Source organism: Lampetra planeri, chromosome 3, assembly GCF_965212315.1.
Source record: "Lampetra planeri chromosome 3, kcLamPlan1.2.h2, whole genome shotgun sequence".
Lineage (NCBI taxonomy): Eukaryota > Metazoa > Chordata > Hyperoartia > Petromyzontiformes > Petromyzontidae > Lampetra > Lampetra planeri.
Window position 1 is genome coordinate 13,687,016 of NC_136109.1, and position 21,121 is coordinate 13,708,136.

General features: G+C 44.1%; 1 protein-coding gene across 1 annotated transcript in view; it reads right to left on the reverse strand.

Moving 5' to 3' along the window:
• Positions 1-301: 301 nt before the first annotated feature.
• The window catches only part of LOC144738339 (thrombospondin-3-like), a 75,880-nt gene continuing 55,060 nt past the window's right edge, over positions 302-21,121 (reverse strand). The window contains exons 15-23 of the mRNA XM_078621387.1: positions 20,686-20,804; positions 19,871-19,923; positions 17,851-18,044; positions 15,242-15,420; positions 13,790-13,838; positions 12,401-12,597; positions 11,479-11,651; positions 7,466-7,605; positions 302-5,174 (exon numbers count right to left, since the gene is read on the reverse strand). Coding sequence (XP_078477513.1) covers positions 5,116-5,174; positions 7,466-7,605; positions 11,479-11,651; positions 12,401-12,597; positions 13,790-13,838; positions 15,242-15,420; positions 17,851-18,044; positions 19,871-19,923; positions 20,686-20,804 — 1,163 coding nt within the window. The 3' untranslated portion in view covers positions 302-5,115. The remainder of the gene's footprint in view (positions 5,175-7,465; positions 7,606-11,478; positions 11,652-12,400; positions 12,598-13,789; positions 13,839-15,241; positions 15,421-17,850; positions 18,045-19,870; positions 19,924-20,685; positions 20,805-21,121) is intronic.

The following is a 21,121-nucleotide window of genomic DNA, read 5'->3' on the forward strand; positions in this document are numbered from 1 at the left end:
GGGCCCTTGGTGTTTATAACGTTAAAAATATATTCCAGATTGTTTCACTACAAAAGCTTGTATGGTACATTGACATGCAAAATATTGGTGAGGCTTCAAATAGAGATATGTTAGCTATGGTAGTCTTGTTTGATGAAGTGTTTAATCTCGACCTGCTTTAATAAGAACGTACTGAATTGCAAATGCCTGCAATACATTCATCAAACTATTTGCCTGTTTAATCAACTCTTTAATTCTTAGGTGGTGCAATACAAATCTCAACAGTTTGCTGTACTTGTATTTGAGTGAGTTAAATGCAGAGTTTAATGTTTTAGAATGCTTTATTTTAAAAAAAACCCAATATCATTTATACATACTGTGCTTTCTTAAAGACATGTCAGAAGTGAGATTCTCATCAAAATGTGCATGATCTTTCAAATTACAAACGAAGCACGTACACATGTAATTTGCATTGCATGGTGTGATTCAACCGAATGCATTGAATTATTCAATTCAACACTAACCCTGAAATATCATATAATGCAAGCACCTGTAAAAAAACATACATTTTACAATTCATATTAAGCATAATCAATAGTCATCTTGTTTGATACAGTTACAATATTGGCCTTCATCATCGAGCTGAACCTGATGCATTCATTGCTTTCATTAATCCTCCTTGCCACGTGTTCTGACAGTATACACACATATTACAATGGGTAAAATGTCAATTGAAAGGGTAACGATTTCATACAGTAATTTATCTAACTTAGGGGTAATGAAATAAGTGTAGGACTTTTGCACTGCCCAATATGTACTGAATTGCAATCCACTCTGTGCCGTGGTTGCTAATCCTGCATAATGCACGGGCATAATACTAACTTGAACCCCCCCCCGTCCACCTCCTACGCATTTTCCATTTGCTAAATTCCTCTTGATATGCAAATTATTTTGTTAAGGCGCTCTTCTTCCCACCTCCCCCCTCCAACCCAGCTTAAATATACGCTCCTAGCTTGGTGGTGTTTCATTCTTCACCTGAGGACGGCTGCTTGCGTTGTAGCCGAAACGTCGTGAGAATTATATTATTTTATTATGTTTTGTTTTTATTATTTTATTACTTCCCTTCTACGTGACTTTACCGAAAGAACCAAGAAGACACTCTGTGCCAATTGAGATTGTGGACAGTGTTACCTTAGTTCCACCATGTTGCGGGTTTGAGAGGAGTCTGTTCAGGAGAATTATTCAATGGCAGCAAGCCAAGCATGGAGGCAGGGGGGCTGCTGGTTTGGACTCTTTTTAACGCCGGTGCCAAGACGTCGTTGTCATGACGGAAAAGCTCCCAATCAAAAGGATGCGTTAAGAAAATCAGCACGAATGGTCAAATGAAACTAGAACATTTATAACATTTCTAGAGATTGTAAAATGGTAAAATGTTTCGACGATTCCAGGCTCCAGCATACAGCACATTACGTGTAGATGGGGGACACTATAACGAGGGTGATGATGCATTTATCAAATATTTATAAGCAACAGAGTTGCTGTGTATTGTGTCAGTGTTGGGTGGAGATATGGGGGGGGGATGAGGGAGGTTTTCTATTTACAAGTGAGAATTTACACTTTTGAGAACTGCAGTGCAGTAATAAACACGTGCTGTTTTAAACACATTCTATCCAATTGTTTTAATTTATTGAGTAGAATATAGAACTGATTAACTAGAAAAACGTGAAAAAGCACCGGATTGACAATTATAAACCATCAGGCGTGAACAAATAATGACTTTTATATGCGTACACGCTTGCAGATGGAGCCACACGTCAGTATGAATTATTTGAAGGCCGTAATGTAACCCTATGGAACTGCAAATTACACGTAACTAAATTATAGCTAGTAGGCACTGCTGTGATTATCAATTTTATCCTGTTAAGTGACAAATGTCGTTCATTACTATACCATATGTATGCGGAGGGCATTTCTCTGCAGATGAGGCACGGGTATTGATTTGTGCTTTTCGGGGGGCTCGCCAGCATGTTATGTTATTCCCAGCTCTAGACAGTTGTCTCCACCCATTTTTACAAAAGCGAGGAGACCAACAGAGAGACTACGGACACCTGAAAAGTCGCAGAAACAAAAGGTTAACGTCATAAATCTAATTCAGTTTCAGTTTATCGCCCTGATGTTTCATTCAATTATATTTTAATGATGTTCCTGAATTTGTGTCACATCGACCAGGAATATTCCACGGCCTCAAGTCAGGTGAAGAAGCAGTGCTACACCGAATTATGCTTTCTAGCCAGGACATTCTGCTGCCTCAGGGTGGGAAAAACCCAGAAACCATTGGCGCATTCTCATCACCTCCACGTTCCTGCTTCTCTCCAATTAAATCAGCCATTACCCACCTGCTAATGTCACCTGAAATTACATTACCAAAGGTGGAGCTCACTGGCAGTACTGCATGTCCGTGAATCACCCACATAATTATCTCCGCAGTCGTGACACTGATGAATCCTTCAGGAGGAAAAAACGTGTCCACGTCTCTAAAAACTGCAGAGTACATATATTGTACTCTGGTTTTTTCGGTAAAATCACGTAGGGGGAAATAAATAAATAATAACACATAATACAAATAACATAAATAATAATAGAAATAAAATAATAAATCACGACGTTTCGGAGGCAACACAAGCTTCCTTCATCAGGTGTAGAAAGGCACAGCAAAATAACTGTAGATACAGCTTGTGTTGCCTCCGAAACGTCGTGATTTATTATTTAATTTCGATTATTATTTCTATAATGCATATTATTTATTTATTATTTATTTATTTTTACCTACGTGGCTTTACCGAAAAAAACAAAGAGTATGAATCCTTGCAGTCACGAAAGCTTCAAATCTAGAACTGCATATGGTCTTAAATGCCAATTGACCAAAATATTCAGGAGATTGGGTAGTATTTGGAAATGAACTGAATTTACCATCAGAGACGTGTTTTTTAATGGACGACATAAAGTACCTAATAAGAGCAGACAGTAGATATCTGACATGTCAGTGATATGAATGGGTCGGAGATTTTGGTTATAACCAACTGGGACATAGGCTTTCGGTCATTCCAGTACAGGATTAAACAATTTCACGGCAGGTGAAGGATACAATAAAACGTTGGCATTCAGAATATAATGTGGCAGAGCATTGTGGACTCAATGATGAAGCGGAACATATGACGGGCGAGGAACCTGTATTGGATCGAGGAGGTGAAGTGACCGAGATAAACAATGAGGTGGACAGGTAGAGGTCAGCAACCAAAGGGGGAGACGTGAGGCCGGATTCTCAGAGATACTGACAGAGGAAACCTTTGAGGACAATCCGACTCGTTTCGGAGCCTGGCAGAAGTTTCGTCTTGGAATGGTACCATCAATTTCACCGGCTCTGATGTCTTTTGGATCTTGATGCTTGTTAATGGTTTGTTTCTAAAGCTCATGGAAACTGCAGATATAATTTATGCACAAAACAAATCTAACATCTGTGCTCACAAATGGCACGATGGTGTTCACTAAAAATAGCTAAAAAAAAAATGTTATCAATTAAAATAGCACCAACAGCATTAACAGCACATATCTGTGTAAATATTGCATGGCTGTCAACTTGTGAGAATTGCAATGGCACACACAAGCACACCACTGCATGTGGTGTCTGCTGGCATCTCCTTTAAACGCACATAGAACGTCCCCTTTTGGAGGCTCAGACCATTTTTTAGATTTTTGCACCGACGTTTTGTCTTGAAGCAACGTACCTATAATGTTAAAGCGATGTGAACGCCTACTCCTATAAATCTCTCAAACTTCAACTCGGAGCCACTTGTTGACTTGAAGCAATGTGGTCACAAAGGTCACAGTAAGATTGTGTGAACAAATCCGCTTGCAATCTGCAAGCACATGTTTCGTCAACTTTGCTCATTCAGTCAGATTTTACAAGTTTTTCTTGGAACAACTTTTCTTCAACCGAACAGAGCCCACAGTCAATGTCGCAGCCAGCATTTATTGCTACGGCTTGTTGCCTGAAGTGTTGTTGCTAAGCTTCAGAATGGCTAATTCCTAAGTGTGTGATATTCACTCATTCATGCTGATTGAATAATCTAAGTAAACTACATATCACTCATTTGCTATTGGTCACCTCAATTTATTCTGACAAACGAGGTATATTAAAAGTCTTGTAAACAATAAAAATGGCCGTTTAGGTATGACTACTGGGGAATAACAAAATCGAATTGCGACACACGACCATGGGGAGAACATGCAGACTCCAAATATACAGGCCTCAGGGTCGAGGATTGAACCCACGACCTCCTGAATACCAGGCGAGGTAGGTAACATCTCGCCACCATGGCACCCCTTTGAGTGGGGATGGAATGTTAATTAGAAATGATATGTAATTCGTGAGCTCGATTGAATTTTGACATGCCCTCCAAGCGTGTTGTTTCTATTTGACATTTACTTATCTCTGTTTCTATGTCTCTCTTTATCGTCACTACTTTCCCATCACTTCTATTTTCCCCTCTAGTTTCCACCTACCCCCTAACCATCCATCCACCTCCTTTTAGCACTTAACTTCCCCACACACAATAGCACATGTTAAATTTTTCTGTAGCTGTTTCAAAATGTCGACGTCATATGCACGTTTAAAAAAACATCAAATATGTACATTTCATTGATGTAACCCGCTCCGTTCTGGAAGGTAGAACGATGGAGGTTCCAGCGTGCGTTCCTCCGTTTCATAAAACGACTGTATAAATGTATTTTTTTCATAAGATCATTTCCCAAACAATGGGAAAGAAACCATTCAAGAACACATGTTACAAGTCAAAGTAAAAAAAAATGTAAAATACAATATCAGCTGTACAATATTAATTCTAAATTACAGTAAAAATGTAACTAAATGTTAAAAGCATTTATACAATAAGGTAAAAAAACGTTTAATTCAATCCACAAATCCCACATTCAAAAACAAAATTAGCATGTCCTGCACTTCAACTGCTCCTATATTTGTCAACACAAAGGAATAAATTGTACGATCATTAAGTATTTTTTCAGTTTCAGAAATTGTTAGTCATTTACACAGATTCGTTTCCAGTTTATCTCTTGGCTTTATGAAGGAAAGTGAATTTGCATGGCACGATACGCTGAAAAGTCTTCTGGAACAGTGTCTGTAAGAGAAAGCAATACAGTTATGTTTTTTTATTACATTATAAAACTTTACATATTCATACAAATATGCTGGTACGAATTATTCAATGTTGATGTGATATTTAAAAAACAGTTTAAGCAATATTTTTTTTGTAATAGCATACAAAGTGGGGGGGGGGGTGGCACGTGCCCCCCCAATGATCCGATCGAAATCCCTAATTTCGATCGGATCATTGGGGTTTATTTATAATAAATCGGCATTTTGCGACTCCCACTGCCACTGTGTAGCATATTATTCTGTGCCAGGGACTCTATGAGATGATAGGACAATAGTCTGAGTCCATAAATGGCAATAAGTAACGGCAAAGCAGATATAAGTGACTCAAAATTGTGCGCAGTTGCGTATACAGTAGACGACTTCTCTGAAGGCATTCACCTTCAGCGAGTGCGATGCCGATCACACAACGCGGTTCGAATTCGACCCACGATCGATGGCTGTGCCATCGCCGCACACGCGTCGAATAAAAAGCAAGGGACAAGTCCTTACTTACTAACAACTCCTCTATCATTTTTCACTGCTGGAAGGGTTGCCCCCCTTACCTGAAAATCCTGGCTCCGCCATTGCTTGAACAGTTACTGTTATTTGTGAATTGTAGGGGAATATCATTAGTTTAGTTCGGAATTGAATTTGGTAAGAAAAATTGCCAAAAAAAGAAATCTGATCAGATAAATGGATTGACCGTGAAGATTCTAAATGTACTCCGTTCAACATCCGGGCATGTCCTGATCGGATAAGATTCCTTTAATACCATAATGGAGTGTTTACACTCGGTAGTGACTTTAGGGTTCCCATGAAGAAATTAAATACAACATGCGTGAATGGAAGATGTATTCTGAAACACACGATTCCATGCAAATATTGTATCACAGGCCTCGTACAGTCTATACACACACTGTGCCATATATAGTACAGTGTGTGTATGTACAGTTTATGTGTCAGCAAACTTGAGTTTAGCTTACTTAAATAACATAAAAGTAGCCGATGTACTTTACAGTTATTTAAGACATGCAATAATCATAAGTTGATTGAATTTCAGATCAAAAGATGTGGTTCAAGTAATGCAATGTCTGCAAATTGTAGATAGGATTGGATTGGTTCGAAATGGATTTTGACAGTGGTGGACTCAATATAATCAGATCCCATTAGACACACACTGTGCACCCCTGGTGACTTGTTTTACAACTCATTGCAATTCCTTTCACAAAATATATGTGTAATTTAGTTGACACTAGTGGCTGTCTATTGCAACACTTACGGAGACCAGATTAAACACAAACACATCATTTTCTATAACCAAGCAACTTTCAAATCTTTGGATGTAGACTATTGTGATGGCACACATGATCGTCGTCTAATTTTTAAATATTTGTCAAGGGGTTTTCACCATCCACATTTCAGCAGATGACACCGTTTATTGAGACACCTTCACGAGTCGACAGCCACAACACTCAAACCAGCAAGACCCCCCCCCCCCATGAAAACTGGCTCTGTGGCAGGCCCACTGACCGCTCGGTGGAACTTGAATTCTAAGACAACCACGAATCCATGTTTTGGAAAAAAAACGGAATTATACATCAAGTAGTGGACTAAAAATATCATCCTTTTGTCTCACACACACAACTTCTTAGTTCTTTCGGTAAAGTCACGTAGAAGGGAAATAATAAAATAATAAAAAGTATTCAGATTTACTTTTATTATTTTATTATTTCCCTTCTACGTGACTTTACCGAAAGAACCAAGAAGATGAATCCCTGCAGTCACGAAAGCTTTAAATCGAAATTTCACACACACAAGTTGAGCTTCCAGATTGGCAGTGCTGTAGCAACTCCGTTATCAGCTCAGGGGGTGCGCCAATCGATCAGGTGGAGCTCAAATATTAGATTTGTGTCGCACGGTTGCACCTCGGCTATATTTCGCGGCTCCTCCTGCCGAATGACGTCGTTACGCTCACGGTCTCGAACATTTAATGTGGTAGGGGCGCTCCGTCTTCGCAAAATGCGGCCATAACAGTTCAGCCGAGCCTCTTTGCAATATTACGTTACTGCTCTAAGTACACTTGAATGCAAAGTGGAACGTCAATGAAAGCATTTTCATAAAAAAATACATTTAAACCGCATTTTAAATCAGTTTTAGTTATTTTATACTGTTGAAAACAGATCTGACGGTGGTTGTCAAGGGCCCCCCACTAGGGGGGGGCAAGGCACGTCCTGCCCCCCACGCTCGTGACGCTCCTGCAGCGTGCTCACTCACCGTTGCATCGGTAGCGCAGGTTGGACCAAATGATGTTCTCCTGTGAGAAGCAGAAGACTCCAAGTCGTCCACCTCGCATCGTCGTGTCGATGATGACCCCAGAGTCGGCGACCAGCACCGGGCCCTCGTACAGCTTCACCCTGTAAGAGGATCGTCCATAAATGACGTCACGCGAGTTTGGAGGATTTTTGACCCCCCCCCCCCCCGTCGTCACAAAAAGTCAGACCCCCCCCCTCTCAAATATGACGTCACAAAGCTCTGCCCACCCCCCCCAAAATAAAACATGCTTCAAATCGCTTTAAACAATTGTCATTGTAGTGCGTATTTAATGTGGCGCTGCACTCTGATGTTGTAGGAGAAAACATTTATTAAAAAGTATATTTAATGAAGTAGAACGTGTTGTCTATATTTATTCAAAGTTGCGCATTTTGATGGACGCCACATTTCTCTACCCACCCCCCCCGTCACACATCGTCACAAATGTCTGACCCCCCAATGTTGGCTTGTAACTGCAAAATAAGATTGATAAAATAAGTTCCCGCTTACCGCCAACTTGCGTTATTTCAAAACCGGCTGTTTGTGGTTTTCAGTTGATAAAAGTATAATACTTTTTCGATAGTATATGTTGGTACTGAGAGGAGAACAGTCGACATTTCAGCTCGCCATTCGTCTTTTTAAATAAACCCAAGAACAACAGCACATTTACATCCCTTGGTAAAATAACCCCTCTGCAGAGAGCCGGTCATGCGAGTTTGACCATACTTCACGACGAAGGTCAATACAGGTTGGAAAGGGGGGGGGAACAGTCAAGCCTGGTACAGATATCACTTAACATTGACATTAGCACAGTGTGCTAACCACTGGGCCACCACTCCACCTCCACAACTAATGCCATCATCAGGCATTGTCTACTGGATGAAGACCTCCCCAGGGCATCACCATCCACGATGATCCCGTGATGCGACAATCCATTCCACTCCTGCACGCCAGCCGATCTCATCGCTCCATCTCCGCAGTGGGCCAACCTCTGGTGTGCTCTCTTCTTGGGCTGCCATTCCAATGCCATCCTCTCCCATCGGCCGTCATCCCTTCTCACCACATGACCTCTGCCCAGGTCAACTTTTCTTAACAGCGAACACGATGATGTCTCTATTTCGAACAAATGAATATCAATTGCTGCTGGGCTTTTATGGGCTATGCCTTTGATTCAGTGGAAACTGATGCACTCATTTGTAAGCTCTGACAAACCAAGGCATGAATATAAAAATAAATATTTGGATATGTATATAGAAAGAACAGCTACACTGAGATAGCAGTCAGTCCCAAAATACAGGTCAGAAGAGCAGTCAGGCAATATGACATTCTCTCACTTTATGCTATTAAGAGCGACATTAGAAGATATTTATACTTCTAATATAATGAATATTGTACGTCATTTTTGAGCCACAATCTGCAACACCCTCCACGCACATCCAGCAGATAGCAGTTTCATTGCACAGCACGCATCAACATTTGGGATGCGTTTACATTTCTAAAAAATTGTCATGGGATATTTTTTTTAAATGTTTGAAATGTTTAATTATTTAGCAGCAGCCACAGCTGACATGAGCGGCGCGCGATATCTGAACCGGTCCTGGGCGCCCTCTTCACCAAACTCACACCGACCACGAATGAGGAAATACGAGACGACACGCAAGACTCAACCGAGTGGAACCATCTTCACCTAGCACCGGGACGAATGATAGCTGTGCATCCTGCACAATGTTACACTGGTATGAACCTCCTGGTTACACCAGCCCACAGGAGATTATTGTGTCCGTCGTGCAGGGAGGGGCTGGGTGGGGAGGGGAGGATGGAGAAGGGCTGGGTGGGGAGGGAGGGGCTGGGTGGGGAGGGGCTGGGTGGGGATGGGAGGGTGGGGAGGGGCTGGGTGGGGAGGGTGTGGAGGGGCTGGGTGGGGTGGGAAGGGTGGTGAGGGGCTGGGTGAGGGGTGGGAGGGGTGGGGCTGGGTGGGGAGGGGCTGGTCACCCCGTGGTGCCCTTATAAAACTCAACGTTTAACCTACTCACGCCGGCTTGTGCCCGCCCTCACAGTCGGGCATATTTGTGGAATACACCACGCCACCGTTGACCCTGGCCATTGAGTGAGCAACCCAACGTTCCTACCAGCTCCCTCCGCAGGAATGTGTATTACCATCGGTGTGTGCACACGTGTCGTCTGAACCTCAAATGAGAGTACCCGGTGCGATGTGTAGTAAATATCGTCACTCGGGAGACAAAGGCGGCCGGGCGTGGTGCTGGCCACCCACCCCCCCCCCCCCTCGTGTGCCGTGCAGGCCTTCCATAACTGCTACTCGCAAGCAACAATTGCCCCAAAAGCCTGTTAAGGCTATATCTTTGTCTTTGCGTGTAAATGTGACATTTTGGTTTTGACAGTTACAGCACAAAGTGCTCAAACTGGCAAGTTCAATCTTCAGTAGGGGCTGGCTCAGCCTATCATCAAAACTCTTCATAGGCAGGCAACAGTGGTCACCCTATGGATAATCAGGTAGAGGCTGTGGGTGTTTGATGAATTTCCACCATCGACTCGGGGCCACGAGGGGATGCCACCCCAAGCTGGCTGGAGAACGTATTTCCTTGCACAAGCAAGCGTAGGTTGCTCTTTGGTTCTTTCGGTAAAGTCACGTAGAAAATAATATAATAATAGAATACGACGTTTCGGTTGCAACACAAGCAACCATCATCAGGTAAGAATGAATGATAAAACACAGACACGGCAACAACACAGGCAGACACACATGCACAGAGAGAGAGACACACAAAGACACACCGAGCGTGACACACACCAAGGAAACAGACACGAAAACAACATAGGCACACAACATACAGAGAGAGACATACACAAAGATAAAACACGGCAACAACATAGGCAGACACACATGCATGTGTTGCGAAACATGTCTGGGTTTGGTCATTTCCAGTCGGCATACATCATTTGGTTGTGCACAGTTTTGTGGAGCTGATGAAAACCCCCGAGGTAGCTGATCGTATTTTTGTGAACAATCAAATGAACAAAACACAGATGTTTAACGGATGTTAACTGTTTTGTAAATACATTATAATTATTTCTGTGTTAGACATTTAATTGGTTATAACTGATGAATCTCAAATGCTGTGACTCTCTTGCAAGGAACACCTCCGCCATCTACTGGGGAAACGGTTTTTATCAAGCAAGTTTGAAACCAGAATGATGGCAATAGCCTACATGTGCAAAGTAATTCCTGTACTCCAATTGCACTTTGTTGTGTTTTTTTACAAGCCGGTGTTTTGTAGGTTATTTATTTAGCTTAAAACACGTGGTAAACACAAAATGTGTAATCTAGATGTAAAGATTACCTCTGGCTTCCGGTTGCCGAACAAATACATTATCGGGTCGCACACTCATCACACACAAAGTTCTTTGCCACAAATAAACCACAATACCTTGCTGATCCTGTTAAGGAGCATAAACCAATACGCGAACTCCGGTAAAATTCACAGCGGATTTTGGCTAACCGTCAAACAAAGACGGTCACTGCATCGCGCGCATTCAGATGCGCTTCTGCAGGCCGTCTGGAACGCTCTTCCATCCCATATTAGGAAGCCACTGGAGCTATATACTTTTCAATCTCGATTGAAAACTCATTTCTTTAGAACCGCTTTTTGTGTTTAGTTTGTTGTCCTTCCCCCACACTTCCGATTAGCATGGTTGGCTACGTACGGTGCGAAATAAGTTCAGCATACATCAGGTGTATGCAGCAGCGGCCTGAACATTAGATTTGTCTGCCAGTAAGGGGGGTGAGCAATGTTGCTCCCTGTTCTTAAGTTTCCCTACTAGGTCATCTTGCAGATGATAAAAAAATTGGCAAACCCCCAGAAATTCTGAAATGTTTGTGAAACTGAACCGTGACTCCCCATGGGAACTGCCCCAGCCCTGGGTGGGTTGTGCTGAGCAGCAGTCGCTGTATCTCTTACCTGATGTAGCCAACCTGCGGGCGGTGAGCCAGGTGCCAGCGGTACGATGTCTTGTCCTTCCATCCCACGTTGCGCGGGTCCTTCCACAGCAGTGTGACCTGGTCGCCCGTGTCACCCGTGTTCCAGAGGGCATTGCGGAGCCGTTCACCAGGCCCCGTCTTGGACTTGACGGCCTTTTTAGCAACCACACAGATGAGGTGTGAGGCAAACTGTGAGTGTCAACTGTATAACCAATTGTAATTGCTGCAAGGGTGAATACAAACTGTTGGGTACAATTTAGATAATTAGGTCACTCTTCACTCATACTCTTAATAAAACTAATATAGATTTCTCTACGAAAAGACGTTTAATAAAAACTTTCATTTACAAATCGTGTTGCAATTAAATGCAAATGAGTGTTGATAGTGATAAACAAGTGAAGTACATTGTTTGCTCGGGTAGTATTCTTTAAAATACACTTTAATATTGCGAATCACAAACTCACCACTGTTGGCATCTACTTCCTAACATTGAGTAGATTCATATTTGTACAGGTGCCCTGTAGCTTGATCGACCGTTAAAGACACCATGAAGTAGGAAAAGAAACAAGTCAGAAGAAGGGACACGTGAACGACGCATGACGATAAGACAATCTATAAAACTTGCCTGTACTTGAACCAGCAATTTGAGACGTGAGTTAGCAAGCCACTGGAGCTATGCACTTTGAAATCTAGATTGAAAACTAATTTTTCTAAACATCTTTTGTCTTTAGTTTGTTGTCCTTCCCCGCACCTCCGATTAGCACGGTTGACTATGTACGGTGCCAAAGAAGTTCAACGTACATACATATATACGTGGACACTAGCGATAGCGTCCACACGTTTTAGTCATGATCAAGATCTCGTCGTTACGGCGAAATGTTCCATCCTCTAGGCGTGGTCACCTTCAGTTGCAGGCCCGGCTCGGCCACGGCGCGGAAGGGCGTCGCTTGCCAGTAGGTCTGCTCAGTCTGCTTCCACATGATGACGTAGAAGCTGGCGCTGTCCTGGTAGCCAAAGATGAAGCCAGCGTAGTCATCGTCCGTCACAGTGTTGACGTGAAAGGTTCCCTCAAAGTCCACGCCGTTGAAAGCCGTGTAGCCTGTGCGGATGTGTGCACATGATGTATTATCTCAACAGAAAGTTTATAATTTCGTTATATATTTTTCCCTGATGTGCTCATTAGCATCGACATTTTACTAGAACTTGTGCTTCGATTGCATCATGCCATTACTGGTTCCTTAAGCGATGCATTTTTTTATAACATTGTTTATTTTTAAACAATGAGTTGTAAAATGAAACTTTCTGTTATAAAAGTTGCCGTAACTTTAATTCTTCATGATTGTGCATTATTGTGTCAGATGAGGAATGCACGACAATAAGCACCAGTCCTTGCATGAATACAAATCAGAGCTGCATTTAGAAACATACATACGATGGAAGGTGAAGGTGCAGCCCTGCAATTACTCATAAAGGTGCACGCCACTCGCTGGTGGAAGGGCCTCCAATCGAATTGAGTTCTAGAGGCTGCATTGGCCTATTCTTTCACGCTGGCCATATGTCTTGGAAGAGGTGGGAGCCCCTAGACGCTGGCCTACGGCAGCTTCTCTATGGTGTTCAAAAGTAAATCTGTGTTCTTATAGAGCCATCTTTTGTTGTTTGACGTCCTGGCCTGCCATCCTGTCTGTAACAATTTTCCTCCAAAATGAAGTAAATTGGACAATATGTGAATGTTGATAACACGGTTAAACACTATTGTGTGAAATGCTAACTGAAAATCTTCATCAAGTTATTCCCACAGTAGGAAGAGTATGACAACAATGTTTTATTTGAACACAATGATCCAGCAAGTTTAATCTACACCAGGGTCTCTAGGCAGTGAGTAAAGCAACCATTTGCTCAGCGATACACCATCAAAGATTTTAGCCATCAGTGAGAGTGATCGGCACGGTACGAATATTAAATTTTTACAAGGAACTGAAAATTTCCAATGAAAATCAATGCAATCCAATTCTCACTACAGCATGAGAAGACTTTGAAGATTGTTTTTGTATATTGTCCCAAGAAAGCAATTTTAGTTTAAAATTAATTTATCATGGACTCCATTGTCTGAACCGCCCCTACTGGGTACCTGTAAAAAATAGAGCTTCATAACTCATCAGATTCCTCTGGTATAAATGAAGACACTGATTATGTCTGATAAAATAGGGCATTAATATAATTATAATGGATGAGAGTGTGAGGAGCCATTAAAACTTCAACCAAGATGACCGCACACGGTGGGTTACACTCACCTACTGCCAGGCCCGGGTCGCTGTTCACAGTCTGGACAATTTCCATGCCCTGCAGTCACATACAGCAAAGCATGCTTCATATATATTTTAAACCCTGCGAGTCCACACACATTTACAACTGGATGATATTGTCTTGACAGCGTCTAATCTAGAGGGATGGCTGACCGACGGATGTATGTGTGTGCATGCGCACCTGTACCAGAACGCAAATACTTGATGGAGAAATAGGAGGCTTGTGATTTTACCTGTGCACATGGCACATATGTATGCCTATTGTATACATGCCCTACATATATGTATTGAAACAGGACAACTGCTGTAACCTTTGGAAGTATAAATTAGCCTTGACACGGATACTATTCAAGGTACGTGTGTCCTTTTTTTAAATAGTTTTATGCACCTGGATTATATAATTGTAGCTGCACACAATAAGATATGTGTATTATACATTCGGCATCTAATAATCCACTCTTGGCTAATTCGCCAGGTGGTGGTGGTGCACGTTTCTAATGCAGCACTATGGAGGCCAGGTTTTGTGGATCACACAAACGTCTTGAAATTCGACTGGCAAAGGAGGTTCCAATGGTGTAAATGCTTTACCCCGAGCTCTCATACTCTGATGGTGCATTGTCTTTGAGTTGTGCGCCCTTTGGCGTCATCTGGTCCAACACCATGTGAGACTAGGCTCTAAGAAAAGCTGTCTCGGGTGTGGACCAATCAATTTCAAGGACAGCGCATACATTATCAGAGTTGTGTTTTTTTGTTTGCATTCCGACCGCAGGTATTGTGGTCAATGCAACGTGACTCCTTGTAAAAAAGGTGTCAGGTTTGTTGCCAGATAAAAGGGTAAAAAAACAATTATCATGCTATACCCTGATTCGCCGCGAGATGGCAGTATAATACATAGAGTAATCTCCATCTGTCTTCAACTAAAACTAAACTATTTTACTTACCAGGTCAGGCCCACTGATCTATATAGCTCTTTTTCAGAAGCGACCTGGCCACAAATGACAGCTCAACGAAGTGACTTATCACGTGTAAATTTATAGTAGCCAAATACTCTAAACGAATGTTTCTAAATGTGGAATTAAAAACCAGAGGAACAGGAGGAAAGTCAACACGACCACGAGGAGAGAGAGACATGCAAACTCCAAATTTACAGGCGTCAGGGTTGGGATCAAACCCACGACCTCCTGTATACCAGGCGAGGTAAATGAGTACCTGGTGCGATGTGTAAACATCGCCACTGGGGAGACAAAGGCGGCAGGGCGTGGTGCTGGCCACCCACCCCCTCGTGTGCCGTGCCGGCCTTCATAGGTGCTGCTCGCTAACGGCACTTGCCCCAGCAATCTGTGAAGGCTATTACGGGGGGATCTTTGTCATTGCACACTCGTGGAAAATGCGTGGCGTTTGATGCTTGCGTCGGAGGGTGGCGACGGGAGGGAGCGCCACCTGATTGAGGACGACCCAGTTGGGGTCGATCTGCGCGTCCCCCTCGGGGTCCAGCACCACCGTCTGGTAGGCACGGAAGTCGGTGAGCGTGATCTCGGCGTTCTCGGGGCAAACGTCGATGCGGTCGATCACCGAGTCGTTGTCAAAGTCGCTCTCGCATACGTCGCCCACGCCATCACCTGCACCCGGGAGGCACACGCGCACGCTCTCAAGTAAGCGGTCAATGTGCGGCTTTGCGATTGATTGCTCGTGTCACTGCTGGTGGAAGGGCCTCCCCCAGAAGGAGCTCTGGAAGGCAGCTCTCGAGGGTGTTTGGCTTACTGTCCCACGCTCGCCAGAAATCTTGCTGGAGGTGGCAGTACCCACACTCTATGCCTCACTGCACGTGCCCTGCCAATGTAGCCATTTGTACTGCTGGGTCGAAAGTGGCGGGAGGATTTGAGGAACATGCCCTCTGGGCGATCGAACTGACCGTGGTGGTGAGATGTAAACTCCCTCGCCTGGTATACCGGACATCAAGGGTTCGATCCTGGCCCTGACATCTTTATATTTGGAGTTTACATGTTCTATCCACGGTCACTTGGATTTTTCTCCAGGTCCTCCGAATCCCCCCCCCCCCCCCACATTTAGAAACATACATTGAGAGTATTTGACTGCTATACATTCCACAGGATGACCCACTTCGTCGAGCTATCATTTGTGGCCAGGTCGCTTCTGAAAAAGAGCTATATAGCTCAGTGGACCTTATCTGGTGAAATAAAAATAAGTTCCAGGAAAAGAAAGATAGATTCAAGTTTTATAGTCATTACCTGCTCCAATGAGTGTGAGACAGTCACTTTGTGGCCCTGAGGCAGTGGCATAAATCCCACATTCCTAAGTGGTATCATTGTAATTGACCCTGAGGGATGATAGGCTGAATAGTCCTCTGACCAGGGTTTGAACTCACAACCTTACGATTTTGTTAAGTGATCAAAACGCAGCACCATCTAGACTTGGCCAATTAGTGGTGAAATAGCAATAGAGGATTGCCAATTTTTTTTTATATTGATCAACTACGTAAGTGTTCCAACATGGTTGGCTTGTAGCAACTTGTTTAATATTGTGGGAAATTAGTTTTAGCAGCATGTTAATTGCTGAAATATATATTGCTCAACATTTTACAGAAATGCACAAATGCTGAGCTGTAGAGAGGGGGCATAGTTGGACAGGAGAGCCACTGCTACAATTCTTACAGAGGGTCACAAATGCTGGTAAATCCGAACAATCTCATCTCCTTGCACCAACAGCAGTAGTTGGAAAAATGACATCTTGCCTCAGGATTTTAATTGGGCTCAAATAAGCTTTGTTCACTTAGTGCGTATTTTGCAGAATAAGCAATCACAGCTGGTCTGATGGCTTTTTATATTTGAAAGTAAACTTTGTATCCTTTTTGTTAAGGAGATGTAGGGGAAAGCAGGAGCATAGTGGATTGTGCACTCTGTAATGAACTTGGTGACCTCAGTTCAACTTCTGACAATGTCTAACATCGGTGTGATATCTGAATAGTTCAGGGCCCCCCCTTCGCGAGACCACGCTGTGCAGTGATGGGGTAATATGACCACACAAGCTCCACAACATGGAGCTCTACATTAAAGTATCGGTGACCTCAATAAGTAGTAGTGGCCGATGACGTATCTCGTACTGGCCAATTATGACCGATAGATTCAACTAGCAACTGACAGATTCAACTTTGGTTCAACTTTCCATTTTCACTGAGTGACGGTGTAGCATCACACAACGATTGAAGGGGCCCGTGTGATTAACGATGACGTATTTTGTAAAATTTGGCTGGTCATCCTTCATTGCAATAATGCTTATTTAAAATAACATCATCTGTACAAATGTTGTCGTGGCCGCCCGCCTCTGACAGACGGAGATGATTAATGCATTGACGCTTTAAACCTTAGTTGGAAAGCGTTAAGAAGGGTTGTCGCAAACATATTAAATAGCATATTAATGAGACATAAGTACGAACTGATAATTTTCAAAATAATAACCTAACATATCTTTGCATATATTGGAATACACGATGAGACCACAAAAGAGTTAAAAATAAGCCCAACATTATACTTTAACTCTCATGTTAAATGATTTTCACAATGTTTTAGCTGCCCTTTGTAAGCTGCTGTGAATGCATTTCGTAAAACATCACTATTTTATTTGGACACTGGAAATCTTTGGGGTTAGCAGACTCGTCAATCTACACAAATTCCATGCATTCAAATCTTCTTAGGTTACCAACCTTGTGATTTTTACTGACAGACTGACAGTGCACTTTTTTGTTAAACATCACTTAAACGCATACATCATGACGCCATAATGATGTAACCGTAATTTGTGCTGACATCACAGATAATGTCAGTAACGCCATTACCACATATCTGCAGCTCAAAACGAGGAAATTGGCAATCCCTGTGGAGCTGGAGATAGGAGGAGGAGGGCCTGTAAAATAATTGGTCTGCGCCCGGCTTTGGCTGCCCGGAGCCTTGGCTTTCATCCCATTACATCAAAGTCGACGTGTTGTTTCAAAGCCCGGGCAAAGCTCGTGCGTGCACGGTCGCAGCGCGTGCCGTTATTATCCTCCTGATTGGGGTTGACGACGAGGCGGCAGTTGTCTGGGCCGGGCGGCAGGTAATCGGGGACGCCGTCGTTGTCATCGTCGTGGTCGCACTCGTCGCCCAGTCCGTCGTTGTCCGTATCCAGCTGGGAGCTGTTGGGCACGCTGGGGCAGTTGTCTCGCGTGTCCTGGTGCCCGTCCCCGTCACTGTGGGCAGCGGCAGCAAAGTGGCGGTGAGCGCGCTGCGTCAGCGCATGTCCGCTGCTGTGTATATATTAGCAGCTGCATCTAAAAGACGAATATGACAGCTTCGAGCGACTGCACATCCCCACCTGTACACCTGTACCAGCACACCTGTTTCTGTACACGTGGCTTGTGGACGATACGTGGCGCATGGCAGTTTGAATACGAGGGTGGAGAAGGGAGCACCACTCGGACACTCGTGGGCAGCGGCAGTGCCGCGGTTAGTGTGCTGCATCTACGAACCCGGTGACCAGGGTTCGATTCCCGCCCACGGTCAACACCGGTAACGATTATCTGAACCGGTCCTGCACCTCCCCTAGGTCGACTCAGCCTCAAATGAGTACTAGGCGTCTGGGCGTGGTGCTGACCATCCACATCCTCGTATGCCATTCCGACCTGCATAGGTGCTCACGAACAGCACTTGCCCCAACAGTCTGTGAAGGCTACACGGGGGACCTTTGTCCCCCTCCTGGCAGGCCATGCCCCACAGCACTAGCACGCACGTTAGAGCCTGACTCCAACTTACCGGGCTTCACCGTCATCATCATCATTGTCCATCTACTGCCGAGTACATGCCTCCTCATGCTGTTGTCATCCCCGTGGGCCTGTGATGCTACATTTCATCTGATTCCGGTCATCCTAGCAGCGTTTTTTTGTGAACCATCGAACAAAGACACTGTACCGAGCACTTTTAGATGTCCTGCTGTGGCTGTCTGGAACGCTCTTCCTATCGATATTGGGAAGCCATTGGACCTATGCACTTTTGAATCTGGATTGAAAACCAATTTCTTTCAAACAGTTTTTTTGTGTTTAGTTTGTTGTCCTTTCCCCGCAACTCAGATTAGCACGGTCGGCTATGTACGGTGAGAAAGAAGTTCAATATACATACGTATACAATAATAGATTTCGTCATTCTAACACCCGGTGGTTGCCTTCTCGGGCACGTTTTCTCCTTTGGCTGCCATTCCACCATCAGTCCTGTCCATCGCCCATCGTTCCTTGCAGTGCTGTGCTCTTCCTCGGCCCACCTACTTTTTTCAGTGCAGCTGGGGGGCCTTCATGTTTGGTTCCAAACTCGCCACAGCAATGTGACACGCATATCACGCTCTTCTGCGTCACGACCTTACAAAGCACATTACCCTCTAACACTGCTGCTGCTCTCAATATTCGATTTATATTTTAATGAAATTTTACACTTTTTGTTCTTTTTCAGGACATCAATTAACCCCAGTATCATGCTATGTTCGAAAAATGTTTTGCTGGCTGGCTGCCTGGCTGGTGTGCGGTGGTGACATCAGCACACACACCACAACTCTGAGGCAGGTTCCTGCAACGCGCTGACGTCACGCCTACCCCCACCCACCCTCCACCCCCGGACATTTAACTTAAGATATATTTATATATATCCTAAGAAATCAGTAGTGGAAATTCCACTCTCATTATTCATTTTTTTTCTTTCTACAGAAGCCATGAGAGGGGTGTTTAGACACTCTTGCGACCACACTAAACTATGAACTATTTTTATTTTATCAGGTAAGACCCTACTGAGCTAAATAGCTCTTTTTCAGAAGCCACCTGGCCACAAATGGTCGCTCAACGAAGTGGCTCATCACGTGTGTAAATTCACACGTTTCTAACTGTGCAGGGAAAACCCGGAGAACACGGAAAAAAATCCACACAACCATAGGGAGAACATGTAAACTCCAAACAGACGCACACAGCGCCAGTGTCATTGCATCCCTCGAGTAGCACTCCTTGGCAAGCAGTGTGTTTGTGTGGTAAAGGGTTACCTGTCTTGGTTGGTGTCACAGATATCCCCAACCAGGTCACTGTCGCTGTCAGTCTGTGGCATGGAGAGGGGGAGAGTGTTGTGATTACAGGAGAGAGAAAAGCGTTAGGGAGGACAGTATCATCACCACCATCAGTCTCTCTGTCCAGGCATTGCCTGGATTGGTTATAGACAATATAAAGTTAAACGAAACTAATTTTATTTTACCAGGTAAGGCCCACTGAGCTATATAGCTGTTTTTCAGAAGCAACTTGGCCACAAACGAAAGCCCAATGAAGCGGCTTATCACGTGGAAATTCACATGTTTCTAAATGTGGAAGGAAAAACCGGAGGACCCGGAGAAAAAAATCCACATGACCACAGGAGGAACATGCAAACTCCCAATAGGCAGGCGTCAGGGTCAGAATCGAACCCATGACCTACTGCATACCAGGCGAGGAGGTTAACATCTCTCCACCGTGCCTTCATATCTCCCCATCTTCTGTCTCCATCACTCTCCAGTCCCACCCTCTCTTTTTGAAAGCCTCCACGACAACAGCTCTCCACCTTTCCCTTGGCCCTGCCTCTTAGTTCCCCTTCCTCCATCCCCAACTCTGAAGACCATCGAAGTGTAGACATTTCAGTTCTGCCGAACAGCTCTAATTGAACAGCTACCTCTTTAAAATGGCCCGATGCCGAGCTTGCTTCGTGCGTGTGTGTAGGGCATCTGTTGAGACACCCTGCACACAGCAGTACAGATCTGTGTATTGACGCCAAAATGTATCCATTGCACCGTCACACAAAACCGATGCGTGGAGCCCGTCCTGCTGTCCACACCTGAGTGGGGTTGCTGACTTCAGGGCAGCTGTCACAGGCGTCCCCCACGCTGTCGCCATCACGGTCCGTTTGGAGAGGGTTGGGCACTTTGGGGCAGTTGTCCAGTATGTTTGGGATTCCTGCAGAAAGGGCAGAGCAAGTAAAATAAATCCCCCCCCCCCCCCCCCCCAAACAGAGAAGATGCATGTGTTCTCTCCATGGAGAGAAAGCCGGATTTAACATGGTGGATTTTTGGTGCGGTCATTGGTGACTGCACTAAAAACCATCAACTTGCTTCACACTGGAACCCGGTGTGAGGCACAGGTGAATTCCTGGAGTCAAACCCAGGCTCTCCACAGTGCTCTGACTGCTTGCCACCCAGCTGCCTTCAAAACATCCTCATATTATCCAAGGGATATACTTGTTCAAGCAGAGACCATCAAACTCATTGAACATG